Here is a 15,238-nt window from a genome sequence, read left to right as displayed (position 1 = left end):
CAGCCCACTGGGAAAACTGCAGATTATTATTAGAAATTGTTTTATCAGAAATGAGCTTGCCCCTTCTTTCCCTCTSTCTCCCCAAAAGAAAACCCAAATCTTTCTGCAATGACTTGCTTCTTCCCTTAAAAAGGCAACTCCCAGTTTTCTAATAGATTATATTCCTCACTGGCAAGTGAATACAATGAGCATAATTCCAGATGTTGGGCTTTAGAAGCTCTCACAAGTCAAATGTTTCTCATTAGAACAAAGCAAGTTATTATTAGTGGATTTTTTTTTCAGATAAAATATTTGTCAAAAACTGGTACTTGCAAATTATTTCACCCTTCTTATTCTGGTCAACCTCAAGTAGCAGCCTCAGAGGAAAGAAATGGGGAGAAAATGGATTTTGAATGTCCATGTTTTTTACTTTGGAAAAAATAAAGCAGAGAGTTTCAATTCTTTTGTAAAATGTTTTATTCAGCACATAGAATTTCATATTTTTTTAYCTAACATCTTTTGCCTTTGGAGGTAGAAGGGAAGAGATGGCATTTTTTTGTGGGGTGCAGAGGGATGTGCTTGAAAATTTTTGGCCAAGACCATTTTTCCCCTGTTTTTCTCAAGCTAGCAATCAAACTGGAAAAAATCACTTTCACCCAGTTCTGCTTCAGATTCTAAAAGAATATTTTTTATTGTTAAAAGAGATGCTGAATAAACTTTTTTAAATGTAACTGCTGCTTACTGTACATTGTCTATATAGGAATGAGGATTTGTGCTTTCGATGTGAACAGTTCTCCAGGTCCAGAGTTTGCATGYGCCTCGTGCTTGAGAAAGGAACTTCCTCCTGACTGCTTTGTCTTTTGGCCTGCCAAACTGAAATATGAGAAATGGATGAAGTGTACACGGTCTCGTCTACTGAGAGGGTCCAGCAGCTGGAAAGAGAAYTAGCAGCACAGCTGGAAGAGCTGAAGGCAGAAATAGAAGACAACGGGGTGCTCCAGGGAACGCCAAGTAGGGCATACAGGTAACAAGGACTTTTGGGGGAATGAGGAAGAGGCAGATCACAGAATCAGTAAGGTTGGAAGGGACCTCTGGAGATCATCTAGTCCAAYGTCCCTGCTCAGCAGGGTCACCTAGAGCAGGTTAGACAGGGTTGCATCYAGGYGGGCCTTGAAGATCTCCAGAGAAGGAGACTCCACAACCTCYCTGGGCARCCTGKKCCAGTGCTCCGTCACTCTCACAGGGAAGAAATTCCCCCTCACGGTCAGGCRGAACTTCCYGTGCTTCAATTTCTGCCCATTGCCTCTTGTCCTGTCACAYGGGACAACTGAAAAGAGTTTGTCCYYGTCCCCTTGACASCCTCCCTTCAGGTACTTGTACACATTGATCAGATCCCCCCTCAGTCTTCTCTYCCCCAGGCTGAAGAGGCCCAGCTCTCGCAGCCGTTCCTCACAGGGCAGGTGCTCCAGCCCTCTGATCATCTTCGTAGCCCTACGCTGGACTCTCTCCAGTAGCTCCATGTCTCTCTTGTACTGGGGAGCCCACAACTGGATGCAGTACTCGAGATGAGGCCTCACCAGGGCTGAGTATGGGGGCAGGATCACCTCMCTCGACCTGCTGGCAACACTCTTCCCAATGCACCCCAGGAGACCATTGGCTTTCTTGGCCACAAGGGCACATTGCTGTGTCATGGTCAACTTGTCATCCACCAGCACTCCCAGGTCCTTCTCTGCAGAGCTGCTCTCCAGAAGGTCRGCCCCCAGCTTGTACTGGTGCCTGGGGTTATTTTTCCCTAGGTGCAGGACCCTGCACTTGCCCTTGTTGAACCTCATGAGGTTCCTCTCCACCCAGCTCTCCAGCCTGTCCAGGTTTCTCTGAATGGCAGCACAGCCCTCAGGTGTCTCAGCCACTCCTCCCAGCTTGGTATCATCAGCAAACTTSCTGAGGAGGCACTGTCCCTTCATCTAGGTCGTTGATGAAAAAGTTGAACAGGATGGGACCCAGGACWGAGCCCTGGGGGACGCCACTAGCTACAGGCTTCCAACTAGACTSCACGCCACTGATGAYGACCCTCTGAGCTCTGCCTTTCAGCCAGTTCTCAATCCACCTCACTGTCCACTTGTCTAGCCCACGSTTCCTGAACTTATCTAGGAGGATGTTATGGGAGACAGTGTCAAAAGCCTTGCTGAAGTCAAGGTACACAACATCCACTGCTCTCCCCTCATCTACCCGTCCAGTCTTTCCATCCTGGAAGGCTATCAGATTGGTTAAGCAGGATTTCCCCTTGGTGAATCCATGCTGGCTACTCCAGATCACCTTCTTTTCCTCCATATGCCTGGAGATTACATCCAGAACGAGCTGTTCCATCMCCTTTCCAGGGATGGAGGTGAGGCTGACTGGCCTGTAGTTGYCTGGGTCCTCCTTCTTGCCCTTCTTGAAGACTGGAGTGACACTGGCTTTCTTCCAGTCCTCAGGCACCTCTCCAGTTCTCCAGGACCTTTCAAAGATGATGGAGAGCAGCCTGGCAACAACATCCGCCAGCTCCCTCAGTACTCGTGGGTGCATCCCATCCGGGCCCATGGATTTGTGGATGTCCAGCCTGCCCAGAAGATCTCTAATCCTATCCTCCWCAACCAAAGGAAAGTCTTCCCTTCTCYAGACTTTCTCCYTCACRTCCAGGCTGCAGGATTCATGAGGGCTGCCCTTAGCAGTGAAGACTGAAGCAAAGGAGGCATTCAGTAATTCTGCCTTCTCTGTATCCCTTGTCACCAGGGCCCTCACCCCATTCACTAGCAGGCCCACGTTTTCCCTAGTCCTCCTCTTGCTGCTGATGTATTTGAAGAAGCCCTTCCTGTTCTCCTTGACATCCCTTGCCAGACTCAATTCCAGCTGGGCCTTAGCCTTCTTCGCAGCATCTCCACATACTCCRGCTGCATTCCTATAATTCTCCCAAATGGCCTGTCCCCTCTTCCACATTCTGTGTACTTTCTTCTTCTGATTAGATTAAAGCGCTGTATTGTATTGTGCTTTCATGGGGAGGTCATGATACAAATGTCATGTGTCTATATAACTGTTGAATTTGGAGACCTGAATACCCACGTGGGAGCCAGGAATAACAGCTTTTTTTATTGCACATCTGCCACAGAGCTACTGTTGAAATGAAAGTGAATATAAAAAAAATATAGCTAAAGCTGTTTTATGTTGTGTACTGCAAGCAAAACATTAAATCTCTCCATAATGTCAAGTATTTCCTTCTCACCCCAACAAGGAAGTAGCTTCAAACATAACACCGGGGTGTATAAAGAGAGTGGCCACGTGTAAGGCAGCTGCTCGTACTTTGCTCGGCAGCAGTGAGATGGCAGCGATGGCAGCACAGCCAGTTTTGGCAAGATGCCAAACCTGGAGACCACCTGGAGAATATCTGGAGGGAAACAGAGCTTAATAAAGCTTGAGCAGGAGACTTGAAAAGATGAAAGGAGCTGGTCGTACGCCTCCACTCTATCTTCTCTAGATTATAAGCTTTCAAACATATGGGAGCCTTCTGTAAAGAGGGAGGAAATAAACTCTTAGTGTCCACTTACGAGTAGGACACAAAATAACGGGCTAAAGTTCAAATGCAGAAGAGCTTTTCAAGACAGTATTAATTAAACACTGATGTTTTGTCTAGTCTGGGAGATTGTTGACCATCCATAATTTGAGGTCTTCAAGAGCAGATTAGACAAATACGTATATGGAATAAAATTTATTTTTCCTGCCTTAGAGCAGTGGGAGTGCTAGACGCTCACAAAAAAAATCTCTTCCAGTCTTAACTTTTTAGGGTTATGAAGTGCTCCAGTGCAGTTTCCCTTGTGTCATTCTGAATAAAATTCAGAAGCCCCTTTTTAAGGGTCCAGTTCTCACCTATGTATTTAATTTGCATACATTCATTGTATTCAGTTAAATAAAAATTTTTTACAACATACTCTTGCTGTAAGTGTATTGATGTGTAAAAATTAAGTAGATTTCCTCCAGAAGTTTTCTCATCTCCTCCTTTTGTGATTCAGGCATATTAGAAAGGAAGTTCAACAAGTTGTGAAGGATGATTATCAAAGCATTCCACTACATAATTAAGGTTTGTAATATTTGCCATTCAAATTGGCAGGCATCCAGGCGGTCTTTTTAAAGGCTTTGGCTAAAAAATGGAGGTGGAAGAAATCAGTCTGTGCCTTAAAATGTTGCCAGAAAGATGTCTTCTAATTAAATAAAMGAATGCTACTTTATTATAGATTTTTCACAGCATTGACTTTGTTTACTGTTGACTTTACCATTTGAATTGTATTGGTCCTGTCAAGTGCTTGCTAATATCAAATTGTCTGTAACATCCCATCGAACATTTTTTTTTCCTGCAGTTCTGTTCCAATTCCAAAGGATGCATCTTATTTCAGAAAAGAAAGGGAGATAATACTGAAGAAAGCCTTACAGGTAGCTGAAGAATATATTAACTTAAAATTCTCATCACCAAGTAATAAATGAAAATTAAAAYCAGAGAAAGTGATATGTTTTTAGGGTGGAGAAGAGCCAGTAAGGACAGAGTGGGCAGGGTCATAATGTAGTTTGCACATTAGTWAAACAAAATAGCCTTTCTTTTATTTGGATAAAATTGTTCTTGCGATACCAGTAATGTGGGCCCGGCTGTGCGGCTTCTGTTTACGTGACTACTCCCACTTAAATTCAAAGCCTAAATATTTTTTTCCTTCTTTTTACAATTTTTTTAAAATGATATCCTTGAAAGATCTATTCAACATGTAGCTATTCTGTTTGCAGGTGACGGAGGCAAAACCTCTCGTCATTCAGGCTGATGTCATGCAGAGGGAGTTAGAGAGCTGCCTGAGGAGGGAGTATACAGCAGCAAACGTGCCTCTGCTGCTGCACCAGGTAGTATTTCGATTTGCCACAAAGTTTCAGGAGGTCTGCTTTAGCTTGGCAGGTTGTGGTAAGATTTTAAAAGCAGAATGACGTGAAAAATCTTCCCCGAAGGCGGTCATGACAGCAACAGTGCTTTCAGTTTAAAGTGCTTTCTTSGATGATGTGAAAAATTCTGTGACACTTCTGCTTGCTTAAAGAACAGGAATCCAAGCCAGATAAGATACATTCGATCAATACTCTTCATTTCCTCTGAAGCTTTTGATTCGTTCTGTGGGTTACTYTTATTTTCATTTTTTAAATGAATTTCAAGTTTCTAGGTCTGGCAGGCTGGATTCTGCTATTTTCCTCATATTAAACTGCTTTTTCCATTCCTGTAATAATGCTTTGTTCACTGGGACAACTTTAAGGAAGTAAATGGATAAATAAAATAGTGTGTTGGACTTTAGTGACTGATAATCATTTTGGTGTTATTCTCTGATTGTAATGATGACTATACACTGCTTGTTTCATATAATTTCAAAATGCTGTTGTTTACTAATGTATGGTGTGTTGGTTATGTCTGATTTTATTCAAGTTTTTTACAGACAGAATTACTCAGCTAGTCCAGTGTAAATATTTGCACATGCTTAGATGGAAGAGATTTTGTACACACAGCAGTGTTATCGAACAACTTTATCCTCTCTATCAGGTAGGAACCAAAAAACTAGGATCTAGCACATGCATATTTAGCACAGTATCCATTCATTAAAAAAAAAAAAAAAAAAAAAAAAAGTTAGCATTGACCTTTTTCCAGCTAAATAAAGCTATTAACATTAAGGATAATTTATAAAACTCTGAAACTTTTGGATTTTGGTAAGTGTTACTGTAGCATCTGAAGATGCTTTATATAGTTTCAAGCAATGCAATACTTGCTTAGAATATCATGTCCCTATCCTCTCCCTGGTAGTGCAGAACACAGGTATTCTGTCTGTAATAGGCATGTAACTCCGTTTAACTGCAATTGTTATGGTTTATTTTAAAATATAAGCACTTGCAACCAAGCAACATCTCAAGTCCAGTTCAGGAAGATGAAGGTTTTTTTTTTTTTTTTAATTCCCGCTTTAATTGTTCTCATTTATTGTATTTCAAACATTACGGCAGTCATTTTGCTTAGTTCAATGACTGTAATTTTGTAGGATAGGCAGCTTTGGCAGCAAATAAACTGAGCTCTCTTACAGGTGAAAGTGAAGGTTTTTTTCAGTCAGGCACAGTAAAATTTCAAGCATTATAGCTTCAATTCGGTCTTGCCATTATGTGAATATTCTCCTTTAGAAGTATTATTCCTATTTTTTGAAGGAAATTTGTATTAAATCTTCCATTCGTCTGTATTGTACATATCATTTTTTTTCCTACCACATATGATTGTACTGGTATTTTCAAAAATCTTTTGAATAATTGTTTCTGAGTTTTCTCTTGGCTGTAGTTGCAGGGAATCATAGTGGTAGAGCTTGGTAGTGAAGATGGTAAAGAGCTCCACCACCTTCCCATATGAGTTTAATATTAAGAAACAGAAGAGTCACTTGCAATGTGAGTAAGGTATGATTTGAGACCAGGAGAGAGAGAAGGCTGATTTCTGTGACTCCAGCAGGGAAGGTAGCAAACTTTTATGTCCGTGGTTATCCAGATCACGTGCCATTAGCACTACTGCTGGAAGCCCCAAAAGGGCCAAAGGCCCTCTCCACAAGGGAGGTAGAAATGGTGTTGCCCCTTGCTCACTGCTGCTGCCGCGGGTCTGGGCTCCCAGCCCTGGCAAAGTGCAGAGAACTGTCCTGCTCTGGGAGCTCATGTCATGGTTGGGAAGTTAAAAATCCTCTTGTTCCATCTGCCAACCAGCAAAAAACCTCTTCCTGCTGGGCACACTGGCCCTGAAACTCTTCCATGGCTGAAGACCCAATTTTGGCAGAACAAGAGCTGGATGTCAGTGTGACTCCTGTGCAAGGGTTTTCCAACAGTCTTAGCAAACTGAGGGCTTTTAAAAATAATATGAACTGGTAAACTGTAACAGTAAATGACTTACATAACTAATTTTGCCATTAGAGTTATTTTCAAAAATAAAAAAGGGGAGGGGTAGAATGTTGAGTGGAAAACAGTAAAATCGTATTTTCACTTCCTGACCCGTTCCAGACTGGCTCTGAATAGTTCCAGGTGAGCTGAAGCTGCTGGTCTTGATCCCTAAAATAAAGTTCTCTAACAACACTAATAAGACGTATTTTATTAAAGAAAATTTATTCATTCATTATTCAGTTATTTCATTCTTAAAGGAGCTTATTGAGTTTTTATGTGAAAGGTCTCATTTTTTGCCAGTGCTGCTTGAAGTGTCTGGCCTATTTAGATGTAGAAAACATGTTAAAGGATGACTACATGTTCTTAAACTTTATTACTAATCTGTCTGTGTTCACACTTCGGTGGCTGAGTATATTCTCAGCTGTCTGCTGATGGTCAGCATTAGTTGCTCAGAGAGAATCATTACCAAGACTGAAACTCGCTTTTCCTCACTAGGTTGGAAAYACCATTCGTACTCCATTCCCAACTCTATCTGTATAGGAAGGCAATAAACCTTTGAGGTCATGCTCTCAGACCACGAYTGCATACGCAGTGGGAATGCAATGGCCTTCTAGCTAGTAAGAGGCAAAAACACACAAATGCAGAAATGACGGTTTCTCTTTTGTAAACATAAGCAGAAGCGAATTAGTCATATCATGGAGGAATACAACGATGCAGTTCAGAGGGCTGCAAGACTTTCAGCTGCAAGGGAGAAGTTCCTGACAGGAAAGAAAAATYCAGTGGATGTAGTGACCCAGGAAGATCTGATGATTTACAGCCAGTGGCTGGTGTCTCACTTGCACTCTGTGAAGGGCATTCACCGTTTCCTTCAGGTAAGATGAGCAGTTTGAATGGTGAAGTGTAGTTAYGCAACCTTCAGGTCTTGTGGGGGGAAAAACAAACCCAGGAAGATGTAAAAGTAGTCTAAAAGCTTGAAGGCCCTGAACTAGGGGCATACAYGTGCCATTTGATTCTGTTTGTGGACTGGCTTTGCTAGAAAGGAAATTGCTAGATTCGGCTGTGCCACTGCAGTAAGTGGAGCAATGAATCTCCTGGAGCAGGGTAGACGGTGCRGGGCTGCTTGGTTTGAGGCGACCTAGAACGAGAAGGAGGAAGCCTGGGGAGACTTTTCTTCCATATTACTACTACGATGATGTTTTCATGTAGCAGGGCCCTGTCAATGGACTGAGTCATCTCAGTGAACAGTCTGCTTGTAGACTTGAGGAGCATTTATTTGCTCAAGAATGTACCACATTCTCAATACAAATCTGAATACTTCCTTATTTTACCTTGTTTCTGTAAAGATTTTATTGTATGAGTGCTAAAAGTAACTCACAGTGACCAAACAACGCATTAACTATGTTTTTTTTCTCTTTTGTGTTTTATTTTATTACTAAATTTCCAACTAAATTGTCTATATAACTTATAAGTAACTTAGAATAATGATGGATATGTTTTTAACTCCAGGTGCTCCAGCATTTGCCCATTTCTCATGGAATGAATGTGTCTAGTGAGAAATGTCCAGATGTGGTTCAGTACAACTGGGACATATTAAGAAATGCTCTTGACAAGAATTCAGGTATTTTTAACATTAATCTCTCTTTCTGCTCCAGAGTTTTAGAAAGAAATGGAAGTGGTGAGAAACGATCAACCTTCTTCAAAAATTGCAAGTCCTACAGATAATGCATTTATTGATATATATTCTCTGAGAATGGTCAACAATGCAAATTTGGGGAGTGCTGATGCCATCCTTGGTTTGTATGCTTGAGAAATTTGGCATGTGGTTTTTAAAATCAGTGAGACGCCTGGAAAAGGGGTTGCCCAAATTGCAGAGCATGGAGATCTGAATTGTCAGTGGTGGCTCCAGCGGCCTTAGAAAGGTTCATGTTCGAGTAGTTCGGCTTTGTTGTCTGTGCACAGGGCTGCAGAAAGAGTCAGTTTAGAAGAACATGCGTGGGATCAAGTTGATAGAAATTCCAGGATGTTGTTTTGATTACACCAAACCCTGAAATTCACCCTCCCAAATTTCTGAAAAAAATATTATTTAAAATATTTCTGTGAGTGCCCTGTCTCTAGACAGACACTTTGCCTCTTTAAAAATGAATCTCTAGAAAAATCTCTGTGTGTTCCCTTTTCTTCTGGAGGAAGGGAGGAAGTGACGTTGCTTACGTAGAGTTACCCACGAGTGGCACTTCATCAAGCAAGGCAGTAGCCTTGTCCCAAAGTGCTGAATTCTAAGATTTAATCTGTGCTTTTTCCACACTGTTCTTACTGTGCCTGAACCGTAGGAGCCCACAGGCTTGTCTCTAGAAGATACGCTTCCTGCCTCTCTCCTGGGGACAGGCAGGGTGTCATGCCTCCTCCTTGCAGTCGGAAAGTGGGCTGCCCAGGATGGAGGAATCGGAGGGGATTGTGRCTTGCTCTCCTTGTTCCCTTTCTCTGTTGAAAGCTTCTAGCAYGGGGGAGCAGGGCACAACCCTGGCCTGGAGTGGCACTGCCCTGGAGGTGACGATTGATTGGGAACACCGTAGTAGGAGAAGAAATGGAGAGCAGTGATAAAGAAGGCACAGATGTACCACAGACAGATAAGGGGCCTTTAAGCCTTAGCTGATGGTGCCCTCCCTGCATCAGCCCYGGCTCTGCTGACACAGCCCTTCTTCCCACCCCAGGCCCAAAGAAGGTCCCAGATGTGGGCATGGCAGGGAGAAATGGCAGCACTGCCCTGTGCATGTAGTGCTACCAGCCCTAAGGCACAGGGTGCYCAAACGAAGCCGCTCGGACAGGCTGCGCCTCTCGTGTGAAGAGTGCAGGAGAGGAAGAGATGACCAGTGCCCCCAGGTACAATGGTCTGATAACGTAAGGAGAAAGGCACAAGACCTGAAGGAAAGGCACGGAAGGTCTGCATTACGTCCCCTCCACGCAACTGGCCCTGCAGAGCCTTTCCCACCAAAGAGGCTGAACGTTCGACCAGGGAGGGCAGCAGCTGGAGCCCGAGCTGTGGCACGTGCTGCATTCACCGGGATCTCAAAAGCCTTATTCCTTCCTGTAGTTCCCGGCATTTGCTCCGTGCTGATTCAGGCAAGTTGCTAGCAGGTCAGGAACTCGTCTAGCCCTGCTGCCTGCCACAGCACTAAAGACTGACGGACACCTGCTAGGATTGGTCCCTGCCTCTCTGTCTCTGGTGGAGAGACACCAGCCATGTTTCTCCTGGCCACGCTGCCTGTCAGTCCTGCACTRTTGCTGCTCCAAGGGGAGCTGAGCACCATCAGTGGGACATTTCTTGGTAGAAGTTTGTATAATTAAGACTGCCTGTTTGAAGGAGAGGCAAGAGCATGGTGTTGGAGCTGATTTTACAGCTGATTATAGAAAATCAATCACAAGTATTAGAATATATCTTACATATCTTTTACAATACCCCCTTTTTTTCCCCTCTCTCTCTCCCTGTGTGGTGTCCTGTGAATTTCAGCACTCTCCTCTGTGTCTACAAGGCCCTTATTTTGTAACCTGCAATGTGTAACAGAGTTCATCTGGGCCATTCTTTTTGCAAGGGAATAGACCCTTACTGGTATTAAAAAGCAACTCAGAAGTGATGTAGCKCGTCTTGATCTTCAGTATGTAGTTATCTAGTAGTTGTGTACAGTATCATATTAACATCATAAGCTTCTCTCATCTGTCTGGATCTGGGCTTTGYAGATGGAACAACAAAATGATTAAGCAAGACATTAGAAACAATGATGAAGCAAAGCAGCGCAAATGGCCCTTTACTGCTGAAACACTGAGATAATAAATTGGATTACATGTAGCTCCACCAAACTCCACGAGTTTTGCTGAACTTTAGAAAACTGTAATTTACCATTAGGATCTTTGCATGTGTCATCAGTACTGTGAGTGATGAAGAATTAGTTGATATTTGTTTGGACTTTCAAAAATCTTTGGAAAAGATGTAGCAGATAAAGTATTGTTTGTTACAGCTTGGCTTAGAAACAAAAGGCAAACGATGGGAATAAAAGTCAACTTTCTGTATAAAAAGATGATGGCACACCATGAATTCTAAGATTCTGTGTTAAAACCAGGATTAAATATACTTATCAAAGAACTTAAAAAGAGGTGACAAGATAAYAAAACTTGCAGGAACACAGTAGTTTTGCCTGTGCAAAGATGAAGGAATACCAATATCCTTCATAGGTTTCAAGCGACCCTGAGACAAGGTAAAGGAGGACGAGAAAACATTTTAGTTCTTCTAAAAAAGGGTGCTATGTTGCACACACACTCTTTAGCACGGACACCAGACGAGGTTTGGCCAGCCCTGTATGCCCTTGTTTCAGAAGTTTGCGATAGCAGCGTCATGTCAGTATCAGATACAGGAGAAGTGGTAACTCTAAAATAGTAACACACTTGAAATTCTTGCGGCGTGTGAAGATTTGGGAGGTGTGTGTGTCAGACGGATGTTGTACACACCCTGAGTTACAGCTCTTTGCTCAGACGGTAAGGTTTGCTRCTTGATGTGCTTTCCATCCCAGAAGACAGGCACTCTTCCAAGAACCATGCAGGTGCACAGACCTGCAGCAGCTGTTACTCTTTTGGGGTCTGGTAGAGCACCCTTTTGTAAAAGAAAATGAAAATAATAAAAGAAAACCCATAGGAATGTGTGGAATTTTCCCCTCCATGTCACGTTCCATTCTTTGACATATCTCTGCTTCAGGACAAAAAAGGAAAATTATGTCATTGTGTGGATGCAAAGCAAAGGGCGCTGATAGTAKTGCTTACAGTCGTGTTGCTAAAAATGTTGACATTCTCCAGCTAGTCTGATTACTGCCTCTTGCAGAATCCTGCCTCAAGGACGCTGGATCAACTTTGCCCTGGCACAGCACTGAAACAGAAGAGCTGAAACCTCAGCTCCAGCTTCTGCTTGCTCACTTTGGTATCGCCTACAACATTAAGGATCTGAAGAATTCRGCAGATGAGATGGAGCTCTTTTCCCTGGTAACTGAAACGTACTTCTCATGATATATATATACACATATATACATATAYATACAAATATATGTATCATATATGTGTGTGTGTATATACACACACATACATACACACATACGTATATTTAAAGACATGAATGGAAGTTATTCCATTATATATGAATGGAAGTTATTCCAGTTATTACAGGTCCGTGTAAAAATAATAATAATAAGATTCTGGGCATTTTTGGTCATGACCGTGACAGAAAGGGCTGGATTGCTTCCACTAAGCTCTAGCAACTGCTCAGACTTTTAACATCGTTGCTCTGAGTCCRCGTCTTTATTCTCCCAGCTCTCGCTCACACCTTTTGGGTGCGTTTCTCGAGTTTTCCTGCCCTTGTGTCACTGCGTGTCACAAACCTGTGGTATTTCCACTAGAGGTCGGCCTTCTACACACCATTGCCAAGGACCTCGCCAAGCCTCTGCAGTTCAGGGGTTATCAGCAAAACAGCTTATTTTTTCGTCACTTACCCGACTTCAAAGGCAAAACCAATCAAAAATCTTCGTCCTGTGTTCAGGGTGCAAAAGAGTTACATAGAAGGCAAAYATCAGCAACACAGTGCTTTTGAATATATGCCTTATCTTACAAATCGTGCCTTTTATTTGATTGGGTGGTTGAGCTGCAAAGGACAAAGTTTTTGAGACTTGAGTTGTTCCGTAGGCTTTTCAAAGAACTTGCTTGAGGCTAATGCTATTCTTGTCAAAGCTGGCAGKAATAAATTTCCCCTTCCCAGTGTTTCTGGAAATCCTAGTCATATCTTTGGAGGCTCCAGAGCTAACAGCAGGGAGTTTTATTGTGTCTGCTGGAAAGGCAACATAGGATCAGAATGTGCCCTTTTTCATTTTATGACTTGCCTTTTTTTTTTTTTTTTTTTTTTTTTTATTTTTTCTCTCTCTCTCTCTCCAAACTGGTAATGTGTGTTATTACTTTGTTCTGGGATTTAATGTCCTGCTTGTGAAATTTATAACACTACCTTCTCCTTTTATGCTTTAGGTTGTCCAAAAATTTAGAAGCATCTTCTGCAAACAGCAGACAATGAGGACATTTCCTGTTTATGATACAGAGGTTTCTAGATCAGAAAACTGGGGCATGTTAGATCCAACTAGGGCTTTGAAAAAAACAGCCAACTGGATTCCTTTCTTAAGGGTAAATTGAGGATTTTCCCTTTTTTGGTTGTGTTAGTAAAAAATCATAACTACTCTTCAGAGTGTACCAACATACGTGTCAGCAATTAAATTCTAAAATACATCTTTTGAGAAGCACACAGTGATGGTTCTTGTATAGTTCAGGGCTTATCTAACTACTATTGTGTTATATAGTCAAGAGCCATTTTTTTGTATGTGTTGAAAATAGTGAAAGTGAATATATTCTACTTTYCCTACTAAATGTTGCCTCCCATACAATAAACAGGCAGAGATAATCATAAAYTTTTTTATTACTTTTATATCAACCAGATTAAGCCTAAAGCAGATCCCTGGCAGCAAAAACTTTTGATAAAACTGAAACAACAGAAAAAAGTGGATAAGCTGATGGACCTTCACTCAAAATTTGCAGAGGTAATATAACTTCTAATTTAAAAATATTGCTCTTTATTTATTGGACATTTTCAGGGAAATTGAAATGCCTGGAGAAAGGTTGCCTCAGGCTTAGGTATCATATGTATATGCCTGAATTCATTAAAGTCCCTTAGTGAGGTGTTAGAAGGAGTTTTTCCCTCTCTTTCTCAACCCATTTTAGGGCTACAAAACTTCAAAGGTTTTATAAGGCAGCTCAAATACTTGCATACATATTCAAAGACTCTGAGGTTCATCTAAGTCAGATGAGATTCCACCCTGGAGTTTGTCTGTCTTATATTTGGTGTCAAAGGAATTGCTTAGAACAGCTCTTCTTAATGTGACCAGATTCAAATCCGTAGTGAAAAGACAAGATGAGATGCTCCAAAAGTGAAGCACAAATCCAAAACTCAGGAAGGCACAGTATAAACTGCCTGTGCCTCAGGGAGAGGTAACTGATTGTGTCTGAATTTCCCTCTGGTTTTACAAGTTCTCTTGATTCTGGTGATAGACGGCGTTTGTGGCATGTTCTGCAGTCTAGCCCAGCTCGACCCGGGCTGTCTGCTGTCCAGCGTCTTTGGACAAATGGCAACGTGCATTCACCCATCAGGCCTGCTTTGCATCCACAGAGAGTCTGAGGCACTTTTTCCTTGCTCTGCATGGTCAGCTGTAAAATGTAGTATTCAYATATCCCAATTGCATCGTGTTTTCTGAATGTACCCTGTAGAGCCGACTTGCGTATGCCCAGTAACCTCTGTGCGTTCATACCTGTGACAGATACGTGGATGAACTGCAGGGTGTGATAGCTTGCCGGGGTGTACTGGGGTTCCACCACATTTTTCCTGTGAAATTTTAGCCGGTCTGGCATCCTCGTTTGTAAAACTGGGGTAACAGGAGTTTTTTGCCTCTTGAAGGGTGAGGAGAGTTAATACACTGCAGATGGTGTAGGATTGGGGCCATATAAATATCTCAGCCAGCAAAACTTACCTGTCAATCAAATGGTGAGATTACTCACCCTCATTCTCCTGGTGAGGTCTGAAACACCATGGGTAACAACACCACTTTGTAGGTCAGCTTGCAGCTTTATACAGAACTAGAACGATTGCCCCCACCCCGTCCTCCTGAAGCTGTGAAGGAGTTGTGCCCCTCTACTGTCAGCAATCGCATTCCTGGCGAAAGGAGAAGTCCTTGGTGARGTGGCTGTTCCTTGCCTCAGTATTGAGATGGTCTCAGGTATGCCAGGGCAGCCTAAAGCCTGCTTCCAGCCTCTGTTAATTTTTTTTTCTGTTTTAGCCCTGAAATGCCATCTGATTCCTTGGTCTCCTTTCCCCAGGAAAGTCCTTGGTCTCCTTTCCCTAAGGCAGTCCATCCAAATGCCTCTATCCTCAAACTTGAAGAGCCAAGGCATGTAGGAAGGGGGTGGCAGGCTTGTTGTAGAGCCCCTAATAATGCTATGTACAGGTCTGAGTGGAGGCTAAGGCTTGTTTCGGCACCCTTGCAGGCTGCCATCTTCCCCAGGGTGTGCCGGGGTGTCAAAAAAAAGCAACCAAAGCAATGTGAGAGAGCTTGGAGACCAGCAGAAACAGACAGTRCCGGCTCAGCGGGGCAGAGCTCTCTCCGTGCTGAAGCCGTGAACTGCCTGCAGCGATGCATCCCTTGCTTGGGACCTCATCCACTGCCTTCCTCCACTTCAGGCACTACTT

General features: G+C 42.8%; 1 protein-coding gene across 1 annotated transcript in view; it reads left to right on the top strand.

Moving 5' to 3' along the window:
• The first annotated feature begins 866 nt into the window (after positions 1–866).
• Positions 867–15,238, top strand: part of LOC146594748 (uncharacterized) — an 85,655-nt gene continuing 71,283 nt past the window's right edge. Inside the window, exons 1-9 of the mRNA XM_085306959.1 lie at positions 867–1,003; positions 4,368–4,440; positions 4,783–4,893; positions 5,459–5,572; positions 7,605–7,799; positions 8,434–8,602; positions 11,792–11,949; positions 12,976–13,128; positions 13,437–13,538. Of these exons, the coding sequence (XP_085163085.1) occupies positions 867–1,003; positions 4,368–4,440; positions 4,783–4,893; positions 5,459–5,572; positions 7,605–7,799; positions 8,434–8,602; positions 11,792–11,949; positions 12,976–13,128; positions 13,437–13,538 (1,212 nt within the window). The remainder of the gene's footprint in view (positions 1,004–4,367; positions 4,441–4,782; positions 4,894–5,458; positions 5,573–7,604; positions 7,800–8,433; positions 8,603–11,791; positions 11,950–12,975; positions 13,129–13,436; positions 13,539–15,238) is intronic.

This window comes from Rhea americana, unplaced genomic scaffold (genome assembly GCF_003343005.1).
Source record: "Rhea americana isolate MKP2758 unplaced genomic scaffold, rheAme1 scaffold_25, whole genome shotgun sequence".
NCBI classification, from domain to species: Eukaryota; Metazoa; Chordata; class Aves; order Rheiformes; family Rheidae; genus Rhea; species Rhea americana.
The sequence above is the reverse complement of the archived record's forward strand: the minus strand, read 5'-3'. Positions and strand labels throughout refer to the sequence as shown.